Here is a 25,358-nt window from a genome sequence, read left to right as displayed (position 1 = left end):
TGCCTAAGTCCTGTTCCATGAAGGCTGTTTACTGATGTGCTTCCAGGGCACTCCCCACTCCCAGCCCTTTCCTGCAGCCCAGGGCTGGTTCCCAGCTTCTCAGCAGACTTAAGATGGGCACCTTCCACAAAGGGGCAGATGAGTTGAGGAAAACTTAACTGATACAGTTGTGCCAGAAGCCAAAATAAGAGGCGTGCCCTTTCTATAGCCTCATTAAAAGAACAACAAAAAGGTGGAAGCATCTTCAGTGAATATGGGTCAGCACCTCACAGACCTCAGGGAGTCCACTTCTGTTCATCCCAGCACCCAGCATTGTATATCCAGATTATTTGAGCCCAATCTCTTATCCTCTGAAGAACACAATCGGCTTTGGAGCCACAAAAGGTTTAGGTAGTGGTTTAGGGATTTCTAATCCCAAACTTTGTCCTTGGGAGGTTTAGGATTAGTATTGATCATTCACAGAGCCCAAGTGTTTTTAGAGGAGGGGTTTTGTGGGGTGGGAAGATCACCTATAAGAGGACTCAAAGGGGGGTGTGGGGCATCCATGAGAAAGATGTCAGACGAAGAGTTTTATCTGTTCAAAAATATCTCTTCAGTGGGGCCGTGGGATGGGCCTCAGTACCACATTGCCCCTGTCTGGGCCTTCTACCTCCAGGCAGCTTTCATGGGCACTGTCTTCCTCATAGGGTTCCCACTCAATGCCATGGTGCTGGTGGCCACACTGCGCTACAAAAAGTTGCGGCAGCCCCTCAACTACATTCTGGTCAACGTGTCCTTCGGAGGCTTCCTCCTCTGCATCTTCTCTGTCTTCCCTGTCTTCGTCGCCAGCTGTAACGGATACTTCGTCTTCGGTCGCCATGTTTGTGCTTTGGAGGGCTTCCTGGGCACTGTAGCAGGTACTGCAGGGGAAAAAAGGGTTAGGGAAGGCAAAGGTTGCTACTCCACTGGAGGGGGTTCCTAAAGAGTCTGGGGGAAATGAGTCTGGTGCTTTTTAAAATACTGGGGTACAAAGCAACCCAGACTAGAAGTTTGGCCAAAATAGGATGTTTGAATCTTCACTCCAAATGTCAGTCCAGCCCTGTCTCTCTGTGCTTGCTCCACCCGATCTGTTTGCCACTCTGCCAGCCAGGCAGGGTGGGGCTCTGTCTAGCCCATTATCCTCACATTTCACCACAGGTCTGGTTACAGGCTGGTCACTGGCCTTCCTGGCCTTTGAGCGCTACATTGTCATCTGTAAGCCCTTCGGCAACTTCCGCTTCAGCTCCAAGCATGCACTGACGGTGGTCCTGGCTACCTGGACCATTGGTATTGGCGTCTCCATCCCACCCTTCTTTGGCTGGAGCCGGTGAGAGTGCAGGGCAGTGGTGCTAACTTAACTAGGAGCTCAGGTTGATGTGGGTGGAAAGAGAGCTTGGGTATAACTATTTAGTCTTTGACCTCTACTTTTTAAAGAGTTGCAGTATGAGGCGAAAGGGCAGTGGGAGTCAAGTGCTAACGTTTACTCTGCAGTTGGAATTGCTGTAGCTTCTCCCAGTCAGGACAGAAAATCCCCCTGCTTGAAGCCTTTGGGCATTCCCTGGGTTCTAAGTGGAGAACACAATCCAGGCATCTTAGCTCCCACTGCACTCTTGTGGAGAGTCCAGTGAGCAAGTGTTTGGTCCTTTGCAGGTTCATCCCTGAGGGCCTGCAGTGTTCCTGTGGCCCTGACTGGTACACCGTGGGCACCAAATACCGCAGCGAGTCCTATACGTGGTTCCTCTTCATCTTCTGCTTCATTGTGCCTCTCTCCCTCATCTGCTTCTCCTACACTCAGCTGCTGAGGGCCCTGAAAGCTGTGAGTGGCATTTGATAGTCAGGGAGGAAGGGGTTTGGGGCTCCACATAAGGAAGTGCGCTCTGGAACATAAGATGCCTGTAAATGTCCATAGCCAGAACGGGTATCTAAAAGCAGCAAAGGAAGTAAGAGGAGGGAGGATGATGGAGATCCAAAGGAACTAGGGCAGGAGGTGGGACAGAAAAGAGGCAATTAGAGTGGATGCCCCCTCCCCCATCCCATAGAAAAGCATCCAGAGGCCAGGCGCAGTGGCTCACGCCTATAATCCCAGCACTTTGGGAGGCCGAAGCAGACGGATCACATGAGGTCAATAGTTCCAGACCAGCCTGGCCTACATGGCAAAATGCTAAAATGCGAAAATTAGCTGGGCGCGGTGGCGTGTGCTTGTAACCCCAGCTACTCAGGAGGCTGAGACAAAAGAATCACTTGAACCCGGGAGGTGGAGGTTCAGTGAGCCAAGACTGAACCACTGCAACTCCAGCCTGGGCAACAGAGCGAGACTCCCATCTCAAAAAAAAATACAAAATAAAAAATTAAAAATAAAATTTAAAAAAAGCATCCAGAGGGCCAGGAAAAAGAGGGATGTGATGCTCTCCGTGCTCCACCCCAGGTTGCAGCTCAGCAGCAGGAGTCAGCTACGACCCAGAAGGCTGAACGGGAGGTGAGCCGCATGGTGGTTGTGATGGTAGGATCCTTCTGTGTCTGCTACGTGCCCTATGCGGCCTTTGCCATGTACATGGTCAACAACCGTAACCATGGGCTGGACTTACGGCTTGTCACCATTCCTTCATTCTTCTCCAAGAGTGCTTGCATCTACAATCCCATCATCTACTGCTTCATGAATAAGCAGGTAAAGCTCTCTATTCACATTCCTATGGTCCAGAAGACCCTGGTTCTTTTCTCACCATTGACTTTTAACTCAGAGCACCCTGGACTCTACTCAGGTTTCTAGTAGACGAGGGAAGCCACAAAACCCCTGAATAGGTTGGGAGGCCCTTGGTAAGCACAGGGAGGAAGGCATGGTTATCAAGATGAGAAAATAGAACCCTGGAGGAAAGAACTTGAGTCAGGAAAATGAAGTTGCTCCAAAGAACAGGATGAATGAAAGCATTTTATTGAAAAACTCGTGCAGCAAACCACCATGGCACATGTTTACCTATGTAACAAACCTGCACATCCTGCACATGTATCCTGGAACTTAAATAAGATTAAAAAAATAAAAATAAAAACTCGGATTCCTCTGAATTTCCAGTCCTTGCATTTAATAATTTCTTAATCATTTCCCTTCCAACTTTTAGCCTGCACGAGCATGTATGAAGCACAGAAATCATACCACATGCATAAATCTCTAAAATATCTTATCTGAAGGTACTGGGGGATTTCCTATCCCATCTGAAATCCGAGCTAATAAACACCAAACCCTAAGTGGCAAAAACCCTACTTTCAGATGGTATTGTTTCCTCAATCCCAGAGGTAGACTCAAAACTAATTTGAAACCTCCCTGGATAGAAGAGAATTGGCAGTCCTTTCCAGCTGGGAGCACCTGCTAGTAACGGAGGGGCCTCTGTTGACAGTGAGTGAGGTCTCAGACTTGACCCAGAATGTTTAGGATTACCGTAGACCCAGGAGTAGTTCTGGACTGGAATCTAGATAGTTTTCAGGATGGGGAAGATAGATTCAAAACCACCTAAGGGCATTCTGGGTACAAAGCATTGTGCAAGGCTTTGGTGATACAGAGAATGAGGTCTTTTTTCCCATACTTCCTCATCTGCCAAGGTTATCTCCAATTGAACCTTTCTCTCCAGTTCCAAGCTTGCATCATGAAGATGGTGTGTGGGAAGACCATGACAGACGAATCCGACACATGCAGCTCCCAGAAAACAGAGGTTTCTACTGTCTCGTCTAGCCAAGTTGGCCCCAACTGAGGACCCAATATTGGCCTGTTTGCAACAGCTAGAATTAAATTTTACTTTTAAGTAAGTTTCTATTGTCTCTGTCAGAAACCAAACTACTAAAAACACAAAAAAGATGGTAAGAGGAGTGACGGCAGTTTGGGGAGTCAATTTTTCATTTTCTTACTATTGCCTTCTTGCCTACAAAGCTACTGTTTCCACTGGGTCTGTTTCAGACCACCCAAAGGCCATTTCAACAATCGTCAGTTTCTACTCCTAAGTGGCACCATTCACAGCACTTGGAGAACTGATTTCTACAAGGCAACTAAAAGGAATATGGCTTTAAGTTTTCAGTGTATGGATACTTTCCTTTTTAGTAACTTTTTTTTTTTTTTTTCCTGCTGGGGATCCATTCTGAGATGATATATGCTGAATTAGAACTTAAGAAAACACCTTAGAAATGGGAGAGACATAAAGAAAAACAAAAACAAACAAACAAACAAAAACTTAGTGGCCCCAAATATGAGTTTGAAAGAACTTTTGGGTAACTGCTACAGCTTTGGCAGGAACAGCCATGTCCACAAGCCCCTGAGCAAGCACAAATTATTCCAGGTGCTTCCTCCCCATTGCATTTGGCTAAACCTTTATATTTGTCTTAAACTGTGTGTTTACTAAAGTTAATAGTTTAATTCTCTTGAGGTTCTCAAAACGAATTTTCGTGTTTTAATACCATTTGTAAACAATACCAAAATGTTAAACAAAATTGTTTTACCTTATGCTCTTTAGATAAACGTGTGTGTACATTCAGAATCGCTTGTGTTTGGTATCAGGTAATTATATAACGAGCAGCAAGTCTCTCCAGTTATACGGCCTAATGGAAGTAAAGAAGGGTTATGGCTGCGGTGAGAAGGATGCTAGAAAATATCAGAAAACAGGGAGAAAAGAATAATCATTTAGGAGAAGGCAGTGCTGTCTCTGAGTTTGGGAGAACTTCAAGGAGAGTTCCCATTCTGACATTTTAGAGCATCCACAATTCTACGCTAGAGTTCTATTTCTTAGAAAATGAAGGTCGTACATACCCCATAATGAATGTAAACAGTTTTATTTAGAAACAGATAGGTACCTGTTCACATTGCAGAATATAAAACTTGGTTTACACTCTATAAAAAATAACCAATATCCAAATTTAAGAGAGCTAGCATTCACAGAACACACAATATGGGTGTGTAACTACTGTTCACCAGCCTCAGGCTTGATTTAAACAAACAAACAAAAAAATCCAAAGGGATCATTCAAGATGACCGTACAATGCTTGCTGCTGTCTTCGCAGATTAAGGTTTGCTTTTCAAGTGCATGATTTTAACATAAGGCCTGGGCTCTCTGCACCTAGTGAGGTGTGAGGCTCTCTTGCCACACAGTTCACACTCTCACTTAACTAAGCCAGAGTTGGTGGCATTATTAAATTATCACTGGTCTTCTCAATAGCAAAAATGGAGAATCCAGAGGGCGGGAAATTTCCATTACCCTATATTGGGGCTAAACTTAAAAGAGTATATCCACTATCAAGAGCTTAGTACAAAGGCTGGGGTGAAGTTACATGATACCTGGCTTTTTACCATACCAGGGAGCCCACCTCAACATGATTGTGGAAGACCAAAGGATATACCTAGGTTCAGATTATAATAAATCACCCAGCACCACCTGAATGTATTATCCACAAAGATATAGCAATAATAAAGGTTATATATACATATATTTATCTTGGTAACCTGAGGGCTAAAAACGTGGAATACGATAATTCTTCTCAAGAGGTCCATCTGTAAGAAAGGGACCCAAAAGGACAGTGTTTGTGTTGCATAAAATATGGGTAAAGTGGAGTTGGGAACAGAGGGTGGTTTCTTTAGCTCTTTCCACATCTCTCTCTTTGATAAGGACTGAAAACCTGTTGATTCATGATAAACTTTTCCTTTTTTTTTTTTGGCAGCGGGGAGAGGGAAAGAGGAGGAAATGGGGTGTGATGGGTCAAAGGCAGGAAAGGTGAGCCATGGTCCTCAAACCAAAGAGCCCTCTCTGTAGGTCCTCTGATCTTTCAGTGTGAGCTCAAGCTCTCCAGCGGACACAGAAAAAGGCCTGGTAGTAAGTGGTTTGCATTGTGAGGTATGAGGATCCCTGGTAAATTCAGCAGCATTTGGTTTTTGGAAATCAGCCCACAAGATAAGAACACTGCAACCAAACTCATAACTAATACTGCTAATTTAACTATTGTCCAAAAGAGAAAGGGAAGAAGAAAAAAATCCCCACTATACTGGGAGATTCTAGGCTTTCCTGTAAGCTATCCAAATAGTCTTTTTTTAATCTTAGGGTTTCTTAAGAGAATTCCCATTCAGTGACCATTTCTTTCGTTAAAGGCACTTTCAATGACATGATTGGAAAGGAGTGAATTTTAATTGTAGTGAAACCAAGATTAATTCCTTGGCACACCTGGGAAGAAGAGGAACCGGATGGGGGCATTTACAGTGATTTCAACAGGCAAATAATTAAGTCGTGAGCATTTCAACAGATGCACACCCAGAAAAAAATGTATGCCCTGAAAACACTTGTATTTTTCCTTTAGTTTTCCAGCTGTTTCTATCTATAGCTCTGTAAAGAGATCACATTCACTACTTGATTGATTTTCAAGACACTGGCCCTAACTCTTCCCACCACAGCTGTGCTTGACAAAATTAGCCAACAGTCAGTCCTACAGGAGGAAAAAGAAGAAAATCAATTTGGGCCAAGCTTTCCTAGAGCAAAGGGATCTTTCCTTGCCCAGGTAATGGCAGGTTCAGTTGCTGGATCTATAGCAACAGAATGTAATATGTGGCCCCTACTACCTATGAAATGTTGGACTTTTTGATAGGCAAGACTAAGTGTTCTCTCTCTAAGTATAAATCGTGGAGCATATATTTTTTTCCTTTCCTCTCTCCTGAACATTTCTTATTGATCTCAGGCTTACAAAATTAGTTAAGTGAGAATTATTAAAATCATATAAGGGGTTGAGAAAAAGAGCTAATGTTTGTCTACATGTGTGAGTTGAGGATCTTGATCCTTCATATCATACTCCCAACCAGAGAAAAATACAAAAATAAACACGCCATGTTAATACATAATACAAAGTGTAAATCTACAAACACAAGTGTACTAATTAGAGTTGTTCCTCAGAAGCACGGCTTCCCTCCAGTCCCTCAGAGAGGAGGAGGAATGGGGACGGGATGGTTTTCATTACGCCTTTTCATGTCTTAAAAAGTTTGTAATAACAGTCTCAGTAGCGCAAACAATTTCATGTGAAACCAGAAGCTGTAAAAATAAATTACTTTTGAGGAAATGAGGGTTCCTCCGCAGCTCAGAACTCATCATGCCGTACTAAGGCCTCCCCAAAATCTGTGGCCTGGCTGCCAACAAATAAGTCATACTTGTCAACGATCTCCTCCTTGGTAAGCTTGCCATCCTGAAAGTAGAGATAGCAATGAATTGAAGAAGAACATATTTCCCATTAAAAATTTAGAAACACTGTTATAGAAGAATTGGGGTTAATCAGAAGTTAAGATTCTCATTTCTACTAAACTAAGTGTGAACTACTCAGCCCTCATTCCCCCTACATACATACGAAGAGGGAAGAAAACAGCAATTACACATTTCTTGTTTTTTGGTTTTTTTGTTTTTATTTTTGAGACGGAGTTTCGCTCTTGTTGCCCAGGCTGGAGTGCAATGGCGCGATCTCAGCTCACCACAACCTCCGCCTCCCGTGTTAAAGTGATTTTCCTGCCTCAGCCTCCCGAGTAGCTGGGATTACAGGCATGCGCCACCACACCCAGGTAATTTTGTATTTTTAGTAGAGACGGGGTTTCTCCATGTTTGTCAGGCTGGTCTCGAACACCCAATCTCAGGTGATCCGCCTGCCTCAGCCTCCCAAAGTGCTGGGATTACAGGCGTGAGCCATTGTGCCAGGCCAATTAAACATTTCTTTTATCAAGAAAGTTAAAAGTGGAAGGGTGGAAAAAATATAACACAACAACTCAATGCTAGAGATAAAGGTTTGTTTCATGAGGAGAAACCTCTCCCTTTAGAGGAAAATATGGAACAACTCCTAGAGAGGGATGACTACATGCATTTCCTTTTCTCATACATCTCAGGACACAATACCTGGCTACTAAAGTGACTTTGAGCAAGAACTTAAAGCAGATCAACACTTTAAAAGGCTCTAAAATAAAAAACTGAATTTGAAATTGAAGATTAGCCTAGACAAAAGTATACTCAGAACACTGAAAATCTCCATCTTTAGACCGATTTTCAGCTTACTCCAAGCAGGGCATTAAAATCTCTGAAGCAGGTGACTGGGCTTAGGGACAACAATACTTTTAACAAAATACCTCAGATAATTGATTGATCAAGGACAATTTGAACAGGCTCCAGAGAAAAGCTGATTTATAGCCCACACAAAGGACCCAATTTAAAAAAAGCGTATTTGATTTAAGAAGGAAACAACCAGCTTTGAGTAGACAGAATGGGCCTGTAATAGGTAAAGGAACAAATGAAGTAACAAGGAAAAAAAAAATTCCTGGGGATCTAAAAATACCTGATGATGCATGCTGGACACAGGCTACACACAAAGGCTCTTTTCTGAAGCCAAATTTCCTACAATGCTATCAGCACTGGGCAAAAGGATTTCTAAAATGAGATCAGATAGCTAGTGCTGCCCTGAAAGGTTTTAATCGCCAGATTCAGATACTTGGCTGACTTAGACTAATTAAGACCTTAAATGCTCTTTGCACCTTAACAGAAACTGTTCAGGTGATCCCCTAGAAGCATACTTCAATCAAGGATAGATTGTGTGGGCCTGGCCAGACTTACCTTGTTTTGGTCTGATTCATAGACCAGGTGCCTGGCTTCTGCCTCTGCATGATCATAGTCTGAGGGAAGGATCCAGTCTTTGGTCTCTTCCTTGTCCATCTTCCCATCACGGTTCTTATCCCGAAACTCAACAAACTGCTCTCGCTCTGTCTTTACCCATTCTGGCTCATCAGTATTCCCATCATGGCTGTACATGTCACCTGGGTACACAGACATACATACGAAAGAAGGGTTTGTCTTTTCCCAAAAACTGCCTCATGCTAATCTGGCCTAACCCTTTTTCCTCATCCATTTGTTTGGAACCCAACAGCAGCTGCAAGGGTATTTTAGGCCAGACAGACCTTAGAAAGCAAGGTATTTTCCTGAGGCTTAATTACTTATCTTGCAACGAGAATATTTCCAGCTGCTGATTTTAAGTCACATGAGAGCAAAGAGTCCTTATACCTTAATAAATGCAGAAATAAGAGGAGAGAGCTACCATCAAGAAAGATTTAGACTTGTTGCCCTACATTTCATTTCACCCTAAGGTAGCTAATTAAACTGGACCACTTGTTTTAGAAAGGTGTAGTCAATTACTACAAAGAGTCCATTATACCAGTGGCCTTCAGTTGGGACAAGCATGCCCCTGGGGAAACAGGAACACTGTCAAGGAGTACACTGAGAAAGGTCAGTCAAGAGAGAATCAAATTCCAGATACTCAGTTCCACATATAGTTTTTTCCAAAATTGATCTTCGTAAGAATGTACCTCTGGCCATCAAGGCTTTTTTCCCATCTCCCCCCTTTCACAACTGTCCTTGTCCCACTTTATAAAAGAAAGGCATATTTTCAACCATTTTGAAACTAGAGTGTAAAAAGCTCCACGATAATGAAAAAGAAACAATTAGAAATACTAGTGTCTGGCCGGGCGTGGTGGCTCACACCTGTAATTCCAGCACTTTGGGAGGCCTAGGCAGGCAGATCACCTGAGGTTGGAGTTCGAGACCAGATCACCTGAGGTCAGGAGTTTGAGACCAGCCTGGCCAAAATGGCAAAACCCCATCTCTACTAAAAATACAAAAATTAGCTGAGCATGGTGGTGCATGCCTGTAATCCCAGCTACTCGAGAGGTTGAGGCAGGAGAATCACTTGAACCCAGGAGGCAGAGGTTGCAGTGAGCCGAGATCGTATCACTGCACTCTAGCCTGGGCGACAGAGCAAGACTCCGTCACAAAAAAAAAAAGAAAAAGAAATACTAATGTCAGTCTTGAGAATGCAAATGTCTGAAAAAAATGAATAAATTCTTTTGTATGTCAAAAGGTTTTAAATTCTTTGCTTTAAAAAAAAAAAAACCTTGAAAAATGGCCTAATTGAGTTTTAGCTAAGGGATCATCAAACATAATTTTTGGGCTGGGTGCAGCGGCTCACGCCTGTAATCCCAGAACTTTGGGAGGCTGAGGCGGGTGGATCACTTGAGGTCAGGAGTTTGAGACCAGCATGGCCAACATGGTGAAATCCCGTCTCTACTAAAAATAAAAAATAAAATTAGCCAGGCGTGCTGGCCCACGCCTGTAATCCCCAGCTACTGGGGAGGCTGAGGCAGGAGAATCGCTTGAACCCCGGAGGCAGAGGTTGCAGTGAGCCGAGACCATGCCTCTGTACTACAGCCTGGGTGACAGAGCGAGACTCCATCTTGAAACAAACAAAACCCATAATTTTTGATGACAGATTACATGATTTCTGACATCTAACTCAAAAGGAGTTCCAAGAACTAAGCAACATTGCTATGACAAATCTTCCATTTCCATCAACTTATTTACTAATGTAAACAAGGTCTGTTAGTACTTCCTCTAAAAAATAAAAATTAGGAATTGGTGCTGAATCCCATTTTACTCTAGCGATAAGTAATTGTCATCCATGGATATGAAACTATTTGAAAAAAAATGTGTCAAAGAAATGCATTTAAAAATATATAAACATAAAACGTTTGTAATGTTATTTTGTTCAATTGTGTATTAATAATTGTAATAGCAACTTAACCCAGAAGACTCTAAAAACACTTAAAAGCCGTATCACAGAGCACCATTTTCCATACTTCAATTTACATACACAATGTTCTTGCAAATAAGAATGTCAAAGTGACTAAGGCTTTCAAGATACAATATGTCAGAATATAATTCTGTTGAGGAACTAAACTGCAAATGAATCTAACAAATAGAAGGCTGACTCGTGAGTTTGAGATCAGCCTGGGCAACATGGCAAAATCCCTACAAGAAATACAAAAATTAGCCAGGCATGGCAGCGTGCACCTAAGTCCCAGCTACTCGGGAGGCTGAGGCAGGAGGATGGCTTGAGCCTAGGAGATCGAGGCTGCAGTGAACCATGATCACGCCACTGCACTCCAGCCTAGGTGACAGAGTGAGACCCTGTCTCAAAAAGAAAAAGAAAAAAAAAAAGAAACAGGAGGCTGGGTGGCTGACGTCTGTAATCCCAGCACTTTGGGAGGCCAAGGCAGGTAGAGCTCTTGAGCCCAGGATTTCCAGACCAGCCTGGGCAATGTAGGGAGACCCATGTCTATAAGAATAATAATTTAAAAAATCAGCTGGGTATGGTGGTGTTCTTCTGTGGTCCCAGCTGAGGTGAGAGGATCACCTGATCTCCCCACCTTGGAGATCGAGGCTGCTGTGACTGTGCCACTGCACACCAACAGGGGCAACAGAATGAGACTCTTGTCTTTTTTAAAAAAAGAAGAAGAAGAAGAAACAGGAAGAGTGCAAAATGTCCAAGTTGGTTAACAGTTTACTCATTTTTTTTTAAGACAATACCATGTGGTGACTGATAAGTAGTATAAATATCCCCAAATCCCTATAAATTTAAACAAAAAAAGGGTAATTAAGTGATGGTCACATTGTTGCTAACCAAACACCGTAACTAAAAAAAAAAAAAAAAAAAGTACCACAGAAACATTTCCTTTTTAACTATTATGAAATGTAAACAATTACAGATATTTTCTTATATACCCACAATGCCTCTTTCAAATTTTACCAAATCAATTCCTTAGTATCATCTAATACCCAGACTGAATTTAAATTTCTTATCTTTTTAAAGTTGTCGTGTCCAAATTATTCATATGAATGATGGCAGGTAAGAAGTTGCTGTGGTATCTTGTATTTAAATTTTATAGATTTCTTTCAGAATTACTTTCAAAATGTCAATGCTTATCACCAACAAAGAATATTCTTTTATCTTTTGAGACAGGGTCTTGCTCTGTTGCCCAGGCTGGAGTGCAGTGGTACAATAACGGTGCACTGCAACCTCAAACCCTCAGGCTCAAGTGATCCTCCTGAGTTGCTGGGACTACAGGCACACGCCACCATGCCAGGCTAATTTTTTCTTTTTTTTTGTATTTTTTTGTTGAGACAGGGTTGCGCCATGTTGTCCAGGTTGGTCTCAAACTCCTGGGCTCAAGTGATTCACCTGCCTCAGCCTCCCAAAGTTCTGGGATTACAGGAATGAGCTACGGCATCCGGCCCAAAAGAGACTATTCTTTACAACTGTTTAAATTTCTTAATTAAATATTTCAGATGCCAACTTTAAAACACATAAGGGAATGCTGTTGGTCAAATTCTTTCAGGAGTTATGTAAGTGAACAAGTCTGAAAACGCTTGAGTTGTATGACATCTAAGCTAAGTGTACCTGCATTGCATGTAAGGTATGGGAAAACACCTAAAGAGAAGTCTAAATAGTTCCTGCAAGTTCTAAGCAAAGGTAATTATTTAGTCAGTGCTGCCATTTTCCTGACCTTGAGGGTTAAGGGTAGAAGTACTCCTCTGTCTTAAACTCACAAGAGAAGTTCCTCACAGCAGGAGTTGCCAATTTTTTCCCACGCTACAGCACATTCAGAAAATGTAGTATTTGTATGGTCCACTGGATCAGGTCCCTGCCCTAGCTGTCCTGAAGGCCAAGAAGACTTACAGGATACAGATTGGAAAGTTCTGAATTAGGAAATAGATACATGCTTAAAAGATATGGTTTTAAAGGAAGCTAGAATACACAATACACTATAACATAAGTGCATTTTAAAGCTAGGTGACCATGATAAACTATTTGAATTTCTATTTTTATTTATTTTATTTTTTTGAGACAGAGTCTTGCTCTGTCGCCCAGGCTGGAGTGCAGTGGCGCCATCTCAGCTCACTGCAACCTCCGCCTCCCGGGTTCAAGCGATTCTCCTGCTTCAGCCTCCTGAGTAGCTGGGATTACACAGGCACGTGCCACCACACCTGGCTAATTTTTATACTTTTAGTAGAGACGGGGTTTCACCAGGTTGGTCAGGCTGGTCTCTAATTCCTGACCTTGTGATCTGCCCACCTCAGCCTCCCAAAGTGTTGAGATTACAGGCATGAGCCACCACGCTTGGCTGAATTTCTATTTTTAAAAGACTCAGTCTATTTGATGATTTGAAGGGATTATTAATTTTCTCGGGTTGATATTATCTTTAAAAAATTGTTTTTAGAAACACATATATATTTTAGACATATATACCTAAATGTTTACAGATGAAATGACATAATGATTGGGATTTACTTCAAAGTAAGAAGGAAGCAAGGAAGTGGATGTGGCTGAGAAAAAACTGGCTGTAAGTTGATTGTTGTTGAGGTTAGGCATAGGTACATGGGGATTCATTATACTATTCTAATTTGGGGGCAGGTGCGGTGGCTCACACACTTGTAATTCCAGCACTTTGGGAGGCTAAGACAGTCAGATCACTTGAGGCCAGGAGTTCAAGATCACCCTGGCCAACATGGCGAAACCCCGCCTCTATTAAAAATACAAAAATTAGCCAGGTGTGGTGGTGCATGCCTGTAATCCCAACTACTCAGGAGGCTGAGGCACAAGAATCTCCTGAACCTGGGAGGCAAAGGTTGTAGTGAGTGGAGATCACACCACTGCACTCCAGCCTGGGTGACACAGCAAGACGGTCTCAAAAACAAAAATAAATAAATAAATAAATAGTGTACGTCTGCAATGCTTTATAATAAATTTTAAAAATAAAAATAATTATCAGCACAACTTTGGGTGTTTTTTGTTTTCTTTCCCTATGTCTCCTCAGGCACTGATGGGGGCTTCTTTTTAATGCTAAATTTATGAGGCGAAGAAGTTTGTTTCTTCATGATCTCCTTCAACACGACACTAGAAGCTGAAAGATACTGTTTGGGAGAATTTTAGATTTACAAAGCCCAGCATCCCAGATGTAAAAGTCTTTGCATTAGTTACTAACTTGTAAAAAAAAAAAGCACACATGCACAAGATAGTTTTGGTAGCTTCAAAATATAACTCCTCTGCCCTTGAATCTATATGATACACAGGGAGACAGAAATATCTCCTTATTTGGCCTCAATGCTTGATAAGTGATGTAGTTAACAGTTATAAAAATTCCTCTCCTTGGGAGGTTCAAATGAGTTCCTCAGTTTTAGCAATGGCAATAAAATGGCAAAAGCCAAGAATAAAAAGATAAATCATTTAAAAGTAGAAAACCCTAGTAACATCAATGTGGGATCAGTAAATGCACCTAGGCATTTATCCACTGTCCTGATGAACTTCACCAAAAAAAAAAAAAAAAAAAAAAAAAAATCAGTTTAGGAAAACAGCCTATCTTCCATTGCTCATCTTTCTTTAAAAAGTTCAAAGTATGTCACTGAACCTAAGAAAAGGGAGGTAAACAGTCAAGGAGTAATTCAATTGGAGTAACTCTAGCATGTAAATAACAGGTATGATAAGACAACATCTAAGTAAAGGAGTGACTTGCTCCATACAGTTTAATGACAGGTGATAGAGGTAAGGATTAAGTCTTCCTTTCAGGCTTAAAATAAACATTTCAGGTAACTATCAGAGGTCTAAAAATAAACGGGCTTATCTGAAACACAAAACCAATGGTGTGCTAGAATAAGTTATTACAAATGAAAATAAGTATGTGAAATATTAAAATATCTAATATCTTTCTAAACAAAGTATTTGTAACAATGACATTTGTAGTAACAGTCTTATACTTTCCATCTTTACTCACTTTTCTAAAGAGATGGAGTCTCGCTATGTTGCTCAGGCTGGAGTACAGTTGCTATCCACAGGCACAACCTCACTACTAATCAGCACAGTTTTGACCTGTTCTGATTCTGTCCTGGGCTGGTTCACTCCTCCTTAGGCAACCCGGTGATCCCCTGCTCCCAGGAGGTCACCATATTGATGATGAACTTGTGACTACAGTCCAGAACTCTTGGACTCAAGTGATCCTCCTGCCTCAGCCTCCCAAGTAACTGGGTATGCCACCACACCCTGCTCCTTTACTCATTTTAATTTCTGTCACAGTAATTGGGAAACAATTTGCTCAACTACTTGGTAAGAAAGACAGCTCTTTTTTTTTTTTTTTTTAAAGCAATGAGAATATCTTAAAATTAGTCTGATGACAATAAAACAGAGCTTTACTTGGGAGAAATTGGCCTTGAAGGTGTGACATCCAAAACAATTTTTTACAAAAAATTTAGACAGACAACTAAAAAGGGAATGTCAAAAGGGAGAAACTTAAAAAACAAAAGGAAAGTAGTCAGAGAATCAGAGAGAAAATATGAACAGAACACAGTAAAAAGGAACGGTTACAAGAGGGATCAGCAACTCCCCATCATTTATTTATCCATCTCTTAATCTATTCCCTATCTCCTTTCCCTGGGTTTCCAAACTATGTCAGTCTGGGCTCCCTGCAACTTTTTTTTTTTTTTTTTTTTTTTTTTTTGAGACAGAGTCTCGCTCTGTAGCCCAGGCTGGAGTGCAGTGGCATGATCTCAGCTCACTGCACGCTCCGCCTCCCGGGTTCACGCCATTCTCCTGCCTCAGCCTTCCCAGTAGCTGGGACTACAGCACCCGCCACCACACCCAGCTAATTTTTTGTATTTTTAGTAGAGACGGGGTTTCACCGTGTTAGCCAGGATGGTCTCGATCTCCTGACCTTGTGATCTGCCCGCCTCGGCCTCCCGAAGTGCTGGGATTACAGGCGTGAGCCACCATGCCAGGCCCCCTGCAACTCTTTACCATCAGTTCCATAGAGCATGCAGGATACACTATATCTGTGCTGTTGAGGATGGTAGCCACAGGTGCTTATTAAGCACTTGAAATGTGGCTGGGATGTGCTGTAAGTATTAAAAAAAACCCTCAATAATTTACATTAAGTGGAAATTATAGTATTTTAGAATATTAGGTTAAATAACACACTACTGAAATTTCATCTGTTTCCTTTTACTTTTTAAGGTGGCTATTAGAAAAGTTAAAATTACATATGGGGCTCACATTTATATTTTGATTGGGCAGTGTGGCTACGGATACTTTATCACAACCCACTATCACAATGGTCTGGTTAATGATCTGGTGACAGCTAATGAGCTAGTGAGAATTGACCCTTGGGGTAAATTGTTTCTATGGGCAAATACATCTTTCTTTCTTTCTTTTTTTGAGACAGAGTTTCACTCTTGTTGCCCAGGCTGGAGTGCAATGGCATGTTCTCAGCTCACTGCAACCTCCGCCTCCTGGGTTCAAGCGATTCTTCTGCCTCAGCCTCCTGAGTAGCTGGGATTACAGGCGCCCGCCACCACACCCAGCTAATATTTTTGTATTTTTAGTAGAGACGGGGTTTCACCATGTTGGCCAGGCTGGACTTGAACTCCTGATCTCAGGTAATCTGCCCGCCTCGGCCTCCCAAAGTGTTGGGATTACAGGCATGAGCCACTGCGCCCAGCCAGCAAATACATCTTTCAAAGCTTCTCAGCTTTTCTAAGAAAAACACTAGAAGCAGAGACTTACCAATATACTCTTCTAGATCAATGAAACCATCAGCATTCTTATCTATATCTTCCATTGTTTCCTAAACAGGAAAGAATAAGAAGAGACTATTAAGTTAGTCTCTGAATTTTCCAGGAGAAAGTAAAGTATCTAAGCAAACATTTATTATTCATTAAACACACACGTACACGTATGTATGTACGTACGTATGTGTGTATATATGGTTAAAACCATTTCTAGCCAAGAAATGGTAAAACATGAGCAATTTCCTATGCTTCAATCTAAAATAACTGAGTCTTCCTGGCAGAACATTGACATTGCTTAATGACAAACTATCCCATCAAGCCCATGATGATCTACCTGGTAGCCTTAGTCACGCTAAAGTCACACTAGCAGGAGACGTGAGCAGTGATTATGTGTATAGCTATAGATAGTCTATGTTATCAGTAACTGCCTTCTGTGAGAGTTCTTTAGCATCACTGTTATTACTCAATGTCTGACTATTGGTCACGGGATATTTTAAATAATAGGATTTCCCCCCATTCTTACAATATGAAGCTACCAATGAAATGGCAAAATACATTATATGACAGAAGGTATTATCATACTAAACAGAATGCCCAAGGCACCTTGATCAAGGTCACAGAAAAACAGTGACAGACCTTGGATTCTGAATCTGGCCAGTACTTATATAGCATATATAGTGATATGCTATATAGCATATATATATATAAGATATGCTATATAAGGCTAAAGGGGAAAGATAGAATAAGCCACAAAAACAGAAACTGAGTCCCTGTTCAGAATCCTTCATCTCACCCACCTGCACTACTATATCTTTCATGTAGTCATACTCCTCAGGGTGCAGGAAAGCTGTGAACTCCTCCTTTGTGGCAATGAGGTCTCCATCCTTGTCTGCCATTTTAAACCTCCGCTCATCTCTAACCATCATTTGTTTATAGTTAAATCCATCATCAGGGTCTGGATCATCTAGAAAACAAAAATTTAGGTCAAATCTTAAAGGCTTTCGGAAAATATGAAAATGTGTGGGGTGGGAAATCAATTTCCAATAAAGATAAACCATGCAAGGAAGAAATAATTGATTACACAGGTAAAACTGCAGCAGTACAAAGACATTTAGTTTTGGGCTACAGCTCCAGTCATCAGATCTCAGAGTCAGCTCCAAGTTCACATGGAACTCTGGCTCCTAAACTATGTAACTCACTGTTATGTTTCACTATTGGTATTAAGGCTACTAGAAGGCTTGAATTTTCTAGTTACATCTGGAAGGCAGTGGTGGCTCTCAAGTCCCATACTGCCTGAGTTTGAACTCTACCATTTTCTAGCTGTTTGGCCTCTGCCTTGGTCTCTTTTATCTGTAAAATGGAGACAGCAGTGGTGCCAGCTTCATAGGATTGTTGTAAGGTTTAAATGAGAAAATATATCTAAGTGCTTAGAACAATGCCTGGCACATAGTTGGCTTTCAACAAATGTCAGTTACTGCTATTTTTATTAAACATTAGGATCTCATTAAGAAGACAGAAACCAAAGGCCTTCTACCTCATATAATGGACACTTGGATTCAAGCAATAGAATGCCACCACTTTGAAGGTCACATTGTTTTTTTTCAGTCAACGCAGAAATCTACCAAGAGTTATAGGTATTGTTCATCCCCATTTATGTAAAATTCTAGAAAATGCAAACTAACTTAGAGTCACAGAAAACAGATGAGTGACTGTCTAGGGACAGGGGAATGGGGAGGATGAGAAGGATTACCAAGGGACATGAGGAAATGTTGGGGGGGTAATGGATACGCTCATTATCGTGATTACAGTGGTGGTTTCACTGGTAAATACATACGTCAAAACTCAACAATTGTGCACTTAAATACATACAGTTCACTTTATGTCAATAATAACTTGACAAAGGTATACAAAAAAAAACCCCTTAGATTACAATCAAATTGAATTTGGAACTACCCATCTGTTATGACATCGAGCTACACAAGCAGCAGTTATCTAGTCTCTATTTAAGAATACAGAAAAGTGAAATTTAGTTTTTTAAGCTGAAAAACTGTGGAGTTAACTGCAGAAAAGTAATAAAAATTTTTTTTCAATCTGAGTTCCTGTATAAACCAAATTAAGATAACAGACATGAAAATTTTTTGGTGAAGATATTTTAAAAAGTAAAAGACACCACATTAATGGAAAGAAATTATTGTTCCTGCAACATATTGATTACATAAAAAGGATATGACACTGGTTTTATAAAAAAGACCCACAGGGCCCCTTTAAGAATAACATCATTACTGCTGACCTTTGAGATTGTTCAATCTTTCCACACTTTAAGCACAGTTTAAAGAAACAAAAACAAAACTACCGTGCTATTTTGAGAGTTGAGCATTTTGAAGCTTCATTCTTTATTGAGTGTCAAAAATTCAGTAAGACAGCTTAATGAGTCATAAGGCTTTTGGATCCTGTGTACACACACACACATACACACACACACACACACTCAAAGCCATAATAGGTTGAGATGGAGAACGTAAGGCAAACAAGCCTTTCTCAGATACTAAAGTGTCTCTTCTAAACAAAGTTTCAGTACTATGTAATATAAATAAGAAACATAACAAGACAACTTATACTTTAAGACTAGATTCTCACGTAAGTGCTCTCCTCCCCTCCTTGGGGTAAAACATGGTGACTGGACTCAAATAGCCTAATAGCAACATGCACATATATATATATAAGGAGGGAAACAGGAAGATACAATTTTTTTTTTTTTTTTTTAATTTATAGTCAGGACCTTGTTCTGTGGCCCAGGCTGGAGTGCAATGCAATCATAGCTCACTGCAGTCTTGGACTCTGAGGCTCAAGCAATCCTCCTGCTTCGGCCTCCCAAGTAGCTAGGACTACTGACAAGTACTACCACTCCTGGCTAATTTTTAATATAATTTTTTGTAAAGATGGGGTCTGGCTTTGTTGCCCTGGTTGGTCTCAAATTCTTGGACTCAAGCAACCTTTCTGCCTCGGCCTCCTGAAATGCTAAGATTATAGGCATAAGCCACTGTGCCTGGCCAAAACTTTATTTTTAATGACAAAACCTATATTCCTATAGCTCTGTTTGGAATGCTGTATTTATCCTAAGCACCAGTTTTGGCCCTAGCTGGCCTGTATACAGCTTTAGGTAGGCTCTTGATCTAGTTTTGCTATAGGCAGGCTAGATCTCGGTATTTCATATTTTACTTGTGGCAGAGACAGTGTTAACCTTTCTCTCACGGATAGCGGATTCATTGAGATGGATTTTAACTAAGAGCTATGATGATTTATACCTGAACTCCAAATTGAATCAAGAACACACAGTGATAAAAACTCCTCCTCACTTCTCTAAGCCGACTCATGACCCCCTCAGTGCTGTCCACCCTCATGCCTCTGGGGAAAGATGCCTTATTAAGACATTGCTTCTCCAGCCAGTGCTTCAGCTTATGCAGTCTCAGGCAGCAGAAATACCCATTACGTTGAATCATCTGCCTTGTGAGGCAACAGAGCTCTCAACAGATTTTTATGCACATAATCATACACAGCACTGAAGAATCATTCTGGGCAGCAAGTGAGTGCCTAGGTCAGAGCTGAGATTTATTTACGCACCATTTTGTTTAGATCACCAATAGCCTACTCTTTGCTTTATATTTATCATTAATTCCAAATAAATCAGGAAGGTGTTGGGTCTCAGCCAGAGCAAGCAGCAGGATGCCTCTCCATCTGTGCTGACTGTTTAATACATGTGTTCTTAATTGGGTGAAGGATATGTTTGGTTCTTGGCTAAGTGTCAAGCATTGAGAGAGAGAGTGCCACTTTAGTCTTAGGAATGAGAACAAGCCTGACACAGAAATAAAAGTCTCTTCACCAGAAACGCATGCAGTCCTGTAATTAATGCAGACAGCTGGCTATCTGTGGGGAAACAGATCCATTATACACTCACTGTTAGTCAGTGGCGGAGAACGCTTGCTTTAACCCAGAAGGTTGCCTAATTTCCAAGATTAAAATGGAGAAAGTACCATTTATATTAATACAATTCTTGTCTTAAACTGTAACCATGCACAACAGAGGAGTTTCACGAATAAAAACACCCTGGGTCATCAACTCAGTAAGACTCACTGCCTAGTATTCAGCAGCAGGCAAGTGTTACAAGTAAAAGAAAATTACTAACAGGTGGCCCAAGCATACAAGCTATCAAATCAACAAAAAGCAATCAAATTAACATTTATTTGCCTTAAAGCATTTGCAAAGCAGGCTGATAAACTCATGTGCCAGAGAAAACAAATGGGAAATTTTCATTTCCAAACTTCAGTAAGCAGACATACTGAAATAGTTAAATTTTATCAAGGAAAACTATTTTATTAAGACTCCTCACCAGTTATAAAGAAATCTAATTTGGTTTGCATTTTAGGTCCAACACTTTACTGGGACCATGTCAAGAAACATCTCAAAGCCCCTTGCTTTGCAACTGTTGGAACTACGTAGCCTTACAGCCTCTTTTTTTTTTTTGGACAGATCTCACTCTGTCCCCAAGGCTGGAGTGCAGCAGTGCAATCATGGCTCGCAGCTGCCTCAACCTCCTGGGCTTAAGTGATCCTCCCACCTTAGCCTCCTGAGTATCTAGGACAGGCGTGTACCACCATGCTTGGCTAATTTAAATTTTTTTTTTTTTTTTTTGGTAGAGACAGGGTGTCCCTATGTTGCCCAGACTGGTCTCAAACTCCTGGGCCCAGGCAATCCTCCCGCCTCAGCATCCCAAAGTGCTTATAGGCGTGAGCTATCGGCACCCGGCCCAATGTATTCTTTTAAATGAAATCTACTCCAAAAATTGTCTCTATGAGGGATGACATAAAGAAAAAATGGTAAAATAAATGTAAAATGCTAAAAATGTAGAAGATACCAGACTTCCAGACTTCAGAAAACGACAATTAAACTAATTTAAAAATACATAATATACAAATTTAAAATTAATAAAGGGAATCAGCACTGAATTGAACTACTTAAGATAAGCTTCCTTTCCTTTACTGTGTGACCCATTTGTTTCTTTGACTCAAGACCACGGTCCCTGCCAGGCTGACATCTTGCCCCTTACCCAGGTAAGTGCCATAAGTCACGTTTCTGTACTCATCCCAGGAGATTAAGCCGTCTTGATTCATATCAAACTCCTGCCATTGGTTTTCAACATTGTCATATATGTATTTCTTCTGGGCGTGCTTAATCCAGGATTTCAGCTCCCCCTCCGTCACAAACCCATCTTTATCCGCGTCTATTTTATCTACAATCATTCTACAAGACAAAACAGTTACGTTTCAAGGTGCCAGCTCCACAAGCCTTTTTCCCCTAGATAGTAGGGACCTACCTAAAACGTAGCCGTAGGTGGCATTTTTATACTCCTCCCAGGAAACGAGGCCGTCCTCATTGAGGTCATGCCCCTTCCACTGTCGCTCTACATCCTCGTAAATCCAGCGCTTTTGTGCAAATTTAATCCAGTCTTTGAGCTCATCCACAGTGACAAACCCGTCCTTGTCGCCATCTATTTTACTTACAATCTTTCTGTAGAAAATGCAGAGAAATCCAGCAAAAGGTTAAAAACACACAGAACTCTGGACTTAGCCAGGTGTGTGCCCAGGGCTAATGCACAGAAATAAAAAATTGTCTCCAAAACAAAACTGCCAGGCCAGCAACTGAAAAAAATGGTCCATTACTGGTCTGTAATAAGCCACGTGAATAAGGTCAACACAGTCATGGCTGGTGCACTTGGATCCAAAAGCAAACTCAGCCTATCTCTTTGGAGGTAGATTTCAGCCTATGGTTAGAATTCAGGAGTAAATATCCATTCCTATCCAAGTTCTCCACTCTTTGCACCAAACAACATGTAAAACTTTGTTTTTCCTTGTTTTCATTTTTATTTTCTCTAGTGAAGATGTGGCTGAACTTTATTTTTCTTTATTGCTTACAGAAGAGAAACTCCAATTCTTGGTAAATAATCATGGTTTTCTAAAAATTCAAAATAGTTACATCAGACTTCAAAAATTTAGCTGCTTTTAGAAAAAGTAACACTTTTGATAAAAATACAAAGATAGCAGAAAAGTTCTGGGATCATTTATATCTCAAGGCAAGATTATTTTTTTAAAAACAGATTAAAAAGACAGGAAGATGCTTATCTAAAAAATGGCTAGCAGCTTTTAAATACTGTGTTGAATTGGATTTTTACATGAAAACAGAGAACTCTGAGGAAATGATGTGGTAAGAATGTATATCTGATTATGAGAATGTTAATAAGCTGAGAGGGTTAGTATGTAGATTATAAAGCAAAACCACAAAGCTAAAGAATCAGTGGCTTTATGAAGCTTTATAAGTGTCTTTCTTCCAGATCTGTCATCTTACGGATTTAAAAATATGTCCATGATATGAAAACTTCTGTTTAAAGGTTAAACTTCTGTTTAACTATAGAGGCAAAGTCATCCTATGTAATGTCACCCAAGTAAGCAGCTCAGTTTGGAATATGAAGTTGAAGTCAAAACTTTCAACAGAAGCGAAATCTTGGTATACTCCTATGCTCTATTATTTGCAGGATTGAAAAGATTGTCAGTTGGTAGCAAATAATGTCTTTCCCCAGCTTGTGTTCATTTCATGAATACAACATAGGAAAGTGATCACAATTGAAGAGTACTAGTGACACTATGAAAAGAGACTCATTTTGATACAGATCGGGTGTTAGATACAACTATTACTTAAATCCTGTAAGTAACTAGCATTTTCCTTCAGAGAATGTGTAATCTTGCTCCAAAATGTTAACAGGAAAGGTAAACCAGTAAGAAGTTATCTCTGGCCTGGTACGGTGGCTCACACCTATAATCTCAGCACTTTGGGAGGCCGAGGCAGGCAGATCACCTGGCGGGAGGTGAGGAATTCGAGACCAGCCTGGCCAACATGGTGAAACCCAGTCTCTACTAAAAACACAAAAATTAGCCGGGCATGGTGGCGCATGCCTGTAATCTCAGCTATTCAGGAGGCTGAGGCAGGAGAATCTCTTGAACCTGGGAGGCGGCAGTTGCAATGAGCTGAGATCGCGCCACTGCACTACAGCCCGGGCGACAGAGCGAGGCTCCGTCTCAAAAAAAAAAAAAAAAAAAAGAAGAAGTTATCTCTTAAATATCCTCTTCTATCTACATAGACATAAGGACAATTTTTGTTGTTGTAACTTTAGTCCTGTAGAATTTTAACACTATTCACAGATGAAGCTATACCAATATTGAAAAGTTCTACATTATTTATAATGGGATGCAGTTTGTGCTCAAATGATACTGGCTACCAATAGTGCCACTGTACAGTTCAGAAATAAAGGGCAAGGAAAAAGGGCAACCAGAACCTCTCCTATCCCCAAAAGGTATTTTTAAACTATTATAAATAGCCTGAAGAGAAGGATCGCCCAGATAAAAAAAGACATATGACTGTTCAAGACGGGCTTTTCTTAATTAAGTTGGCTGAAGAGCATTCTACTCAATGCAAACATCTCAAATGGTTTAACCTAGGGGTTGGCAAACTTAAGAAAAAAATTTATTTTTTTTTACTTAAACAGAAATATAGTTTACAAGGCAAACTTCTTTTTTTAAAAAGGGACAGATAGTAAATATTTTTGACTTTGTGGGCAACATATGGTATGGTGTGTGTGTGTGTATTTTTTTTTTTTAACAAGCCTCTAAAAATGTAAAAGCCATTCTTATCTTGCTGATCATCAAGCCCGCAGGCAGTTGTGTAAGTACACTGGAAGTGGGCACATCCTATTTTAGGCATAAGGCTCTAAATTATCATCTTTAAATGCCTGTGTAAGTTTATAAAGCTAATGGTGTCATAGTCCTGTGACAGGGGAGAACCCTATGGATGCCACTAAATAAGTCTTTATTCTAGGACAGACACAATGCATTAGTGCACCTCATGTTATTTCTTTTAGGAGGTAGCACATACCTCTACATTTCAAGGAGCATAAAGCAAACCCTTCAGTTGTTTAAGAATTTGGATCAATAAATGGGCTCCAGAAGGATGACTAATATTCCTGAAATTTTCAGTAAAATTTTCTTATTTTGTTATTATTATTTTTTGAGATAGGATCTTGCTCTGTCACCCAGGTTGGAGGGCAGTGGTACAATCACAGCTCACTGTAGCCTTGACCTTCCCAGCTGAAGGGATCCTCTCATCTCAACCTCCTTAGTAGCTGTGACTACAGGCACATGCCACCATGCCTAGCTGATTTTTTAATTTGTTATAGAGAAAGGGTCTCCCTATATTCCCCAGGCTGGTCTCGAACTCCTGAGCTCAAGCAGTCCTCCTGCTTCAGCCTCTCAAAGTGCTGGGATTACAGCCGTGAGCCATTGCACCTGGCCCAAAATTGTATATATAAGTGTGCACTTTTCTGAGGAAAAGTCCTTAGCTTCCATTTGACTCCCAAAGGGTCTGGGCCTGTGATCCCCAAAAGGATAATGAACTGCTCTAGTTCACTTCTATAGTAAATATATCAAGGATTTTTTTTTTTTTTTTTTTTTTTTTGAGACGGAGTCTCGCTTTGTTGCCAGGTTGGAGTGCAGTGGTGCAATCTCAGCTCGCTGCAACCTCTGCCTCCCAGGTTCAAGCAATTCTCGTGCCTCAGCCTCCCGAGTAGCTGGGACTACAGGCACGTGCCACCACACCCAGCTAATGTTTGTATTTTTAGTAGAGATGGGATTTCACCATATTGGCCAGGATGGTCTTGATCTCTTGACCTCATAACCTGCCTGCCTTGGCCTCCCAAAGTGCTGGGATTACAGGCATGAACCATTGCGCCCAGCCAGAGACTTTTTTAATATTAAGAACCACTACCTCAAAACCAATCTTCATTTTAAGGATACATAAAATGGCCTATTT

General features: G+C 41.0%; 2 protein-coding genes across 4 annotated transcripts in view; one reads left to right on the top strand and one right to left on the bottom strand.

Annotated features, from left to right (window-relative positions):
- Positions 1-544: 544 nt before the first annotated feature.
- Positions 545-5,997, top strand: OPN1SW (opsin 1, short wave sensitive). Its single transcript, XM_003261297.3, has 5 exons — positions 545-896; positions 1,177-1,345; positions 1,669-1,834; positions 2,444-2,683; positions 3,639-5,997. The coding sequence occupies exons 1-5, from the start codon at positions 545-547 to the stop codon at positions 3,756-3,758; spliced, it is 1,047 nt and encodes a 348-aa protein (XP_003261345.1). The 3' UTR covers positions 3,759-5,997.
- CALU (calumenin) overlaps positions 4,811-25,358 on the bottom strand; it is a 32,158-nt gene continuing 11,610 nt past the window's right edge. For 2 of the 3 annotated variants that reach the window (XM_003261298.4, XM_003261301.4), the window contains 5 exons: positions 21,817-22,010; positions 17,243-17,409; positions 16,441-16,501; positions 8,616-8,815; positions 4,811-7,212 (listed from right to left, as the gene is read on the bottom strand). In XM_003261298.4, the coding sequence (XP_003261346.1) occupies positions 7,108-7,212; positions 8,616-8,815; positions 16,441-16,501; positions 17,243-17,409; positions 21,817-22,010 (727 nt within the window). In that variant the 3' untranslated portion in view covers positions 4,811-7,107. Of the gene's footprint in view, positions 7,213-8,615; positions 8,816-16,440; positions 16,502-17,242; positions 17,410-21,549; positions 21,744-21,816; positions 22,011-25,358 lie in introns of all 3 variants that reach the window. The other variant, XM_003261300.3, reaches the window with a different exon arrangement.

This window comes from Nomascus leucogenys, chromosome 13, assembly GCF_006542625.1.
Source record: "Nomascus leucogenys isolate Asia chromosome 13, Asia_NLE_v1, whole genome shotgun sequence".
NCBI classification, from domain to species: domain Eukaryota; kingdom Metazoa; phylum Chordata; class Mammalia; order Primates; family Hylobatidae; genus Nomascus; species Nomascus leucogenys.
Note: the sequence above shows the minus strand (reverse complement) of the source record. Positions and strands in the feature narration are given on the sequence as shown.

What these genes read in the sequence shown, in the direction of transcription:
- OPN1SW (XM_003261297.3), top strand. Translation starts at nt 545, where the DNA reads ATGAGAAAGATGTCAGACGAAGAGTTTTATCTGTTCAAAAATATCTCT. An exon ending in CCCTTCTTTGGCTGGAGCCG is followed by an intron (nt 1,346 to 1,668) that starts GTGAGAGTGCAG and finishes GGTCCTTTGCAG; the next exon opens with GTTCATCCCTGAGGGCCTGC. An exon ending in ACTGCTTCATGAATAAGCAG is followed by an intron (nt 2,684 to 3,638) that starts GTAAAGCTCTCT and finishes CTTTCTCTCCAG; the next exon opens with TTCCAAGCTTGCATCATGAA.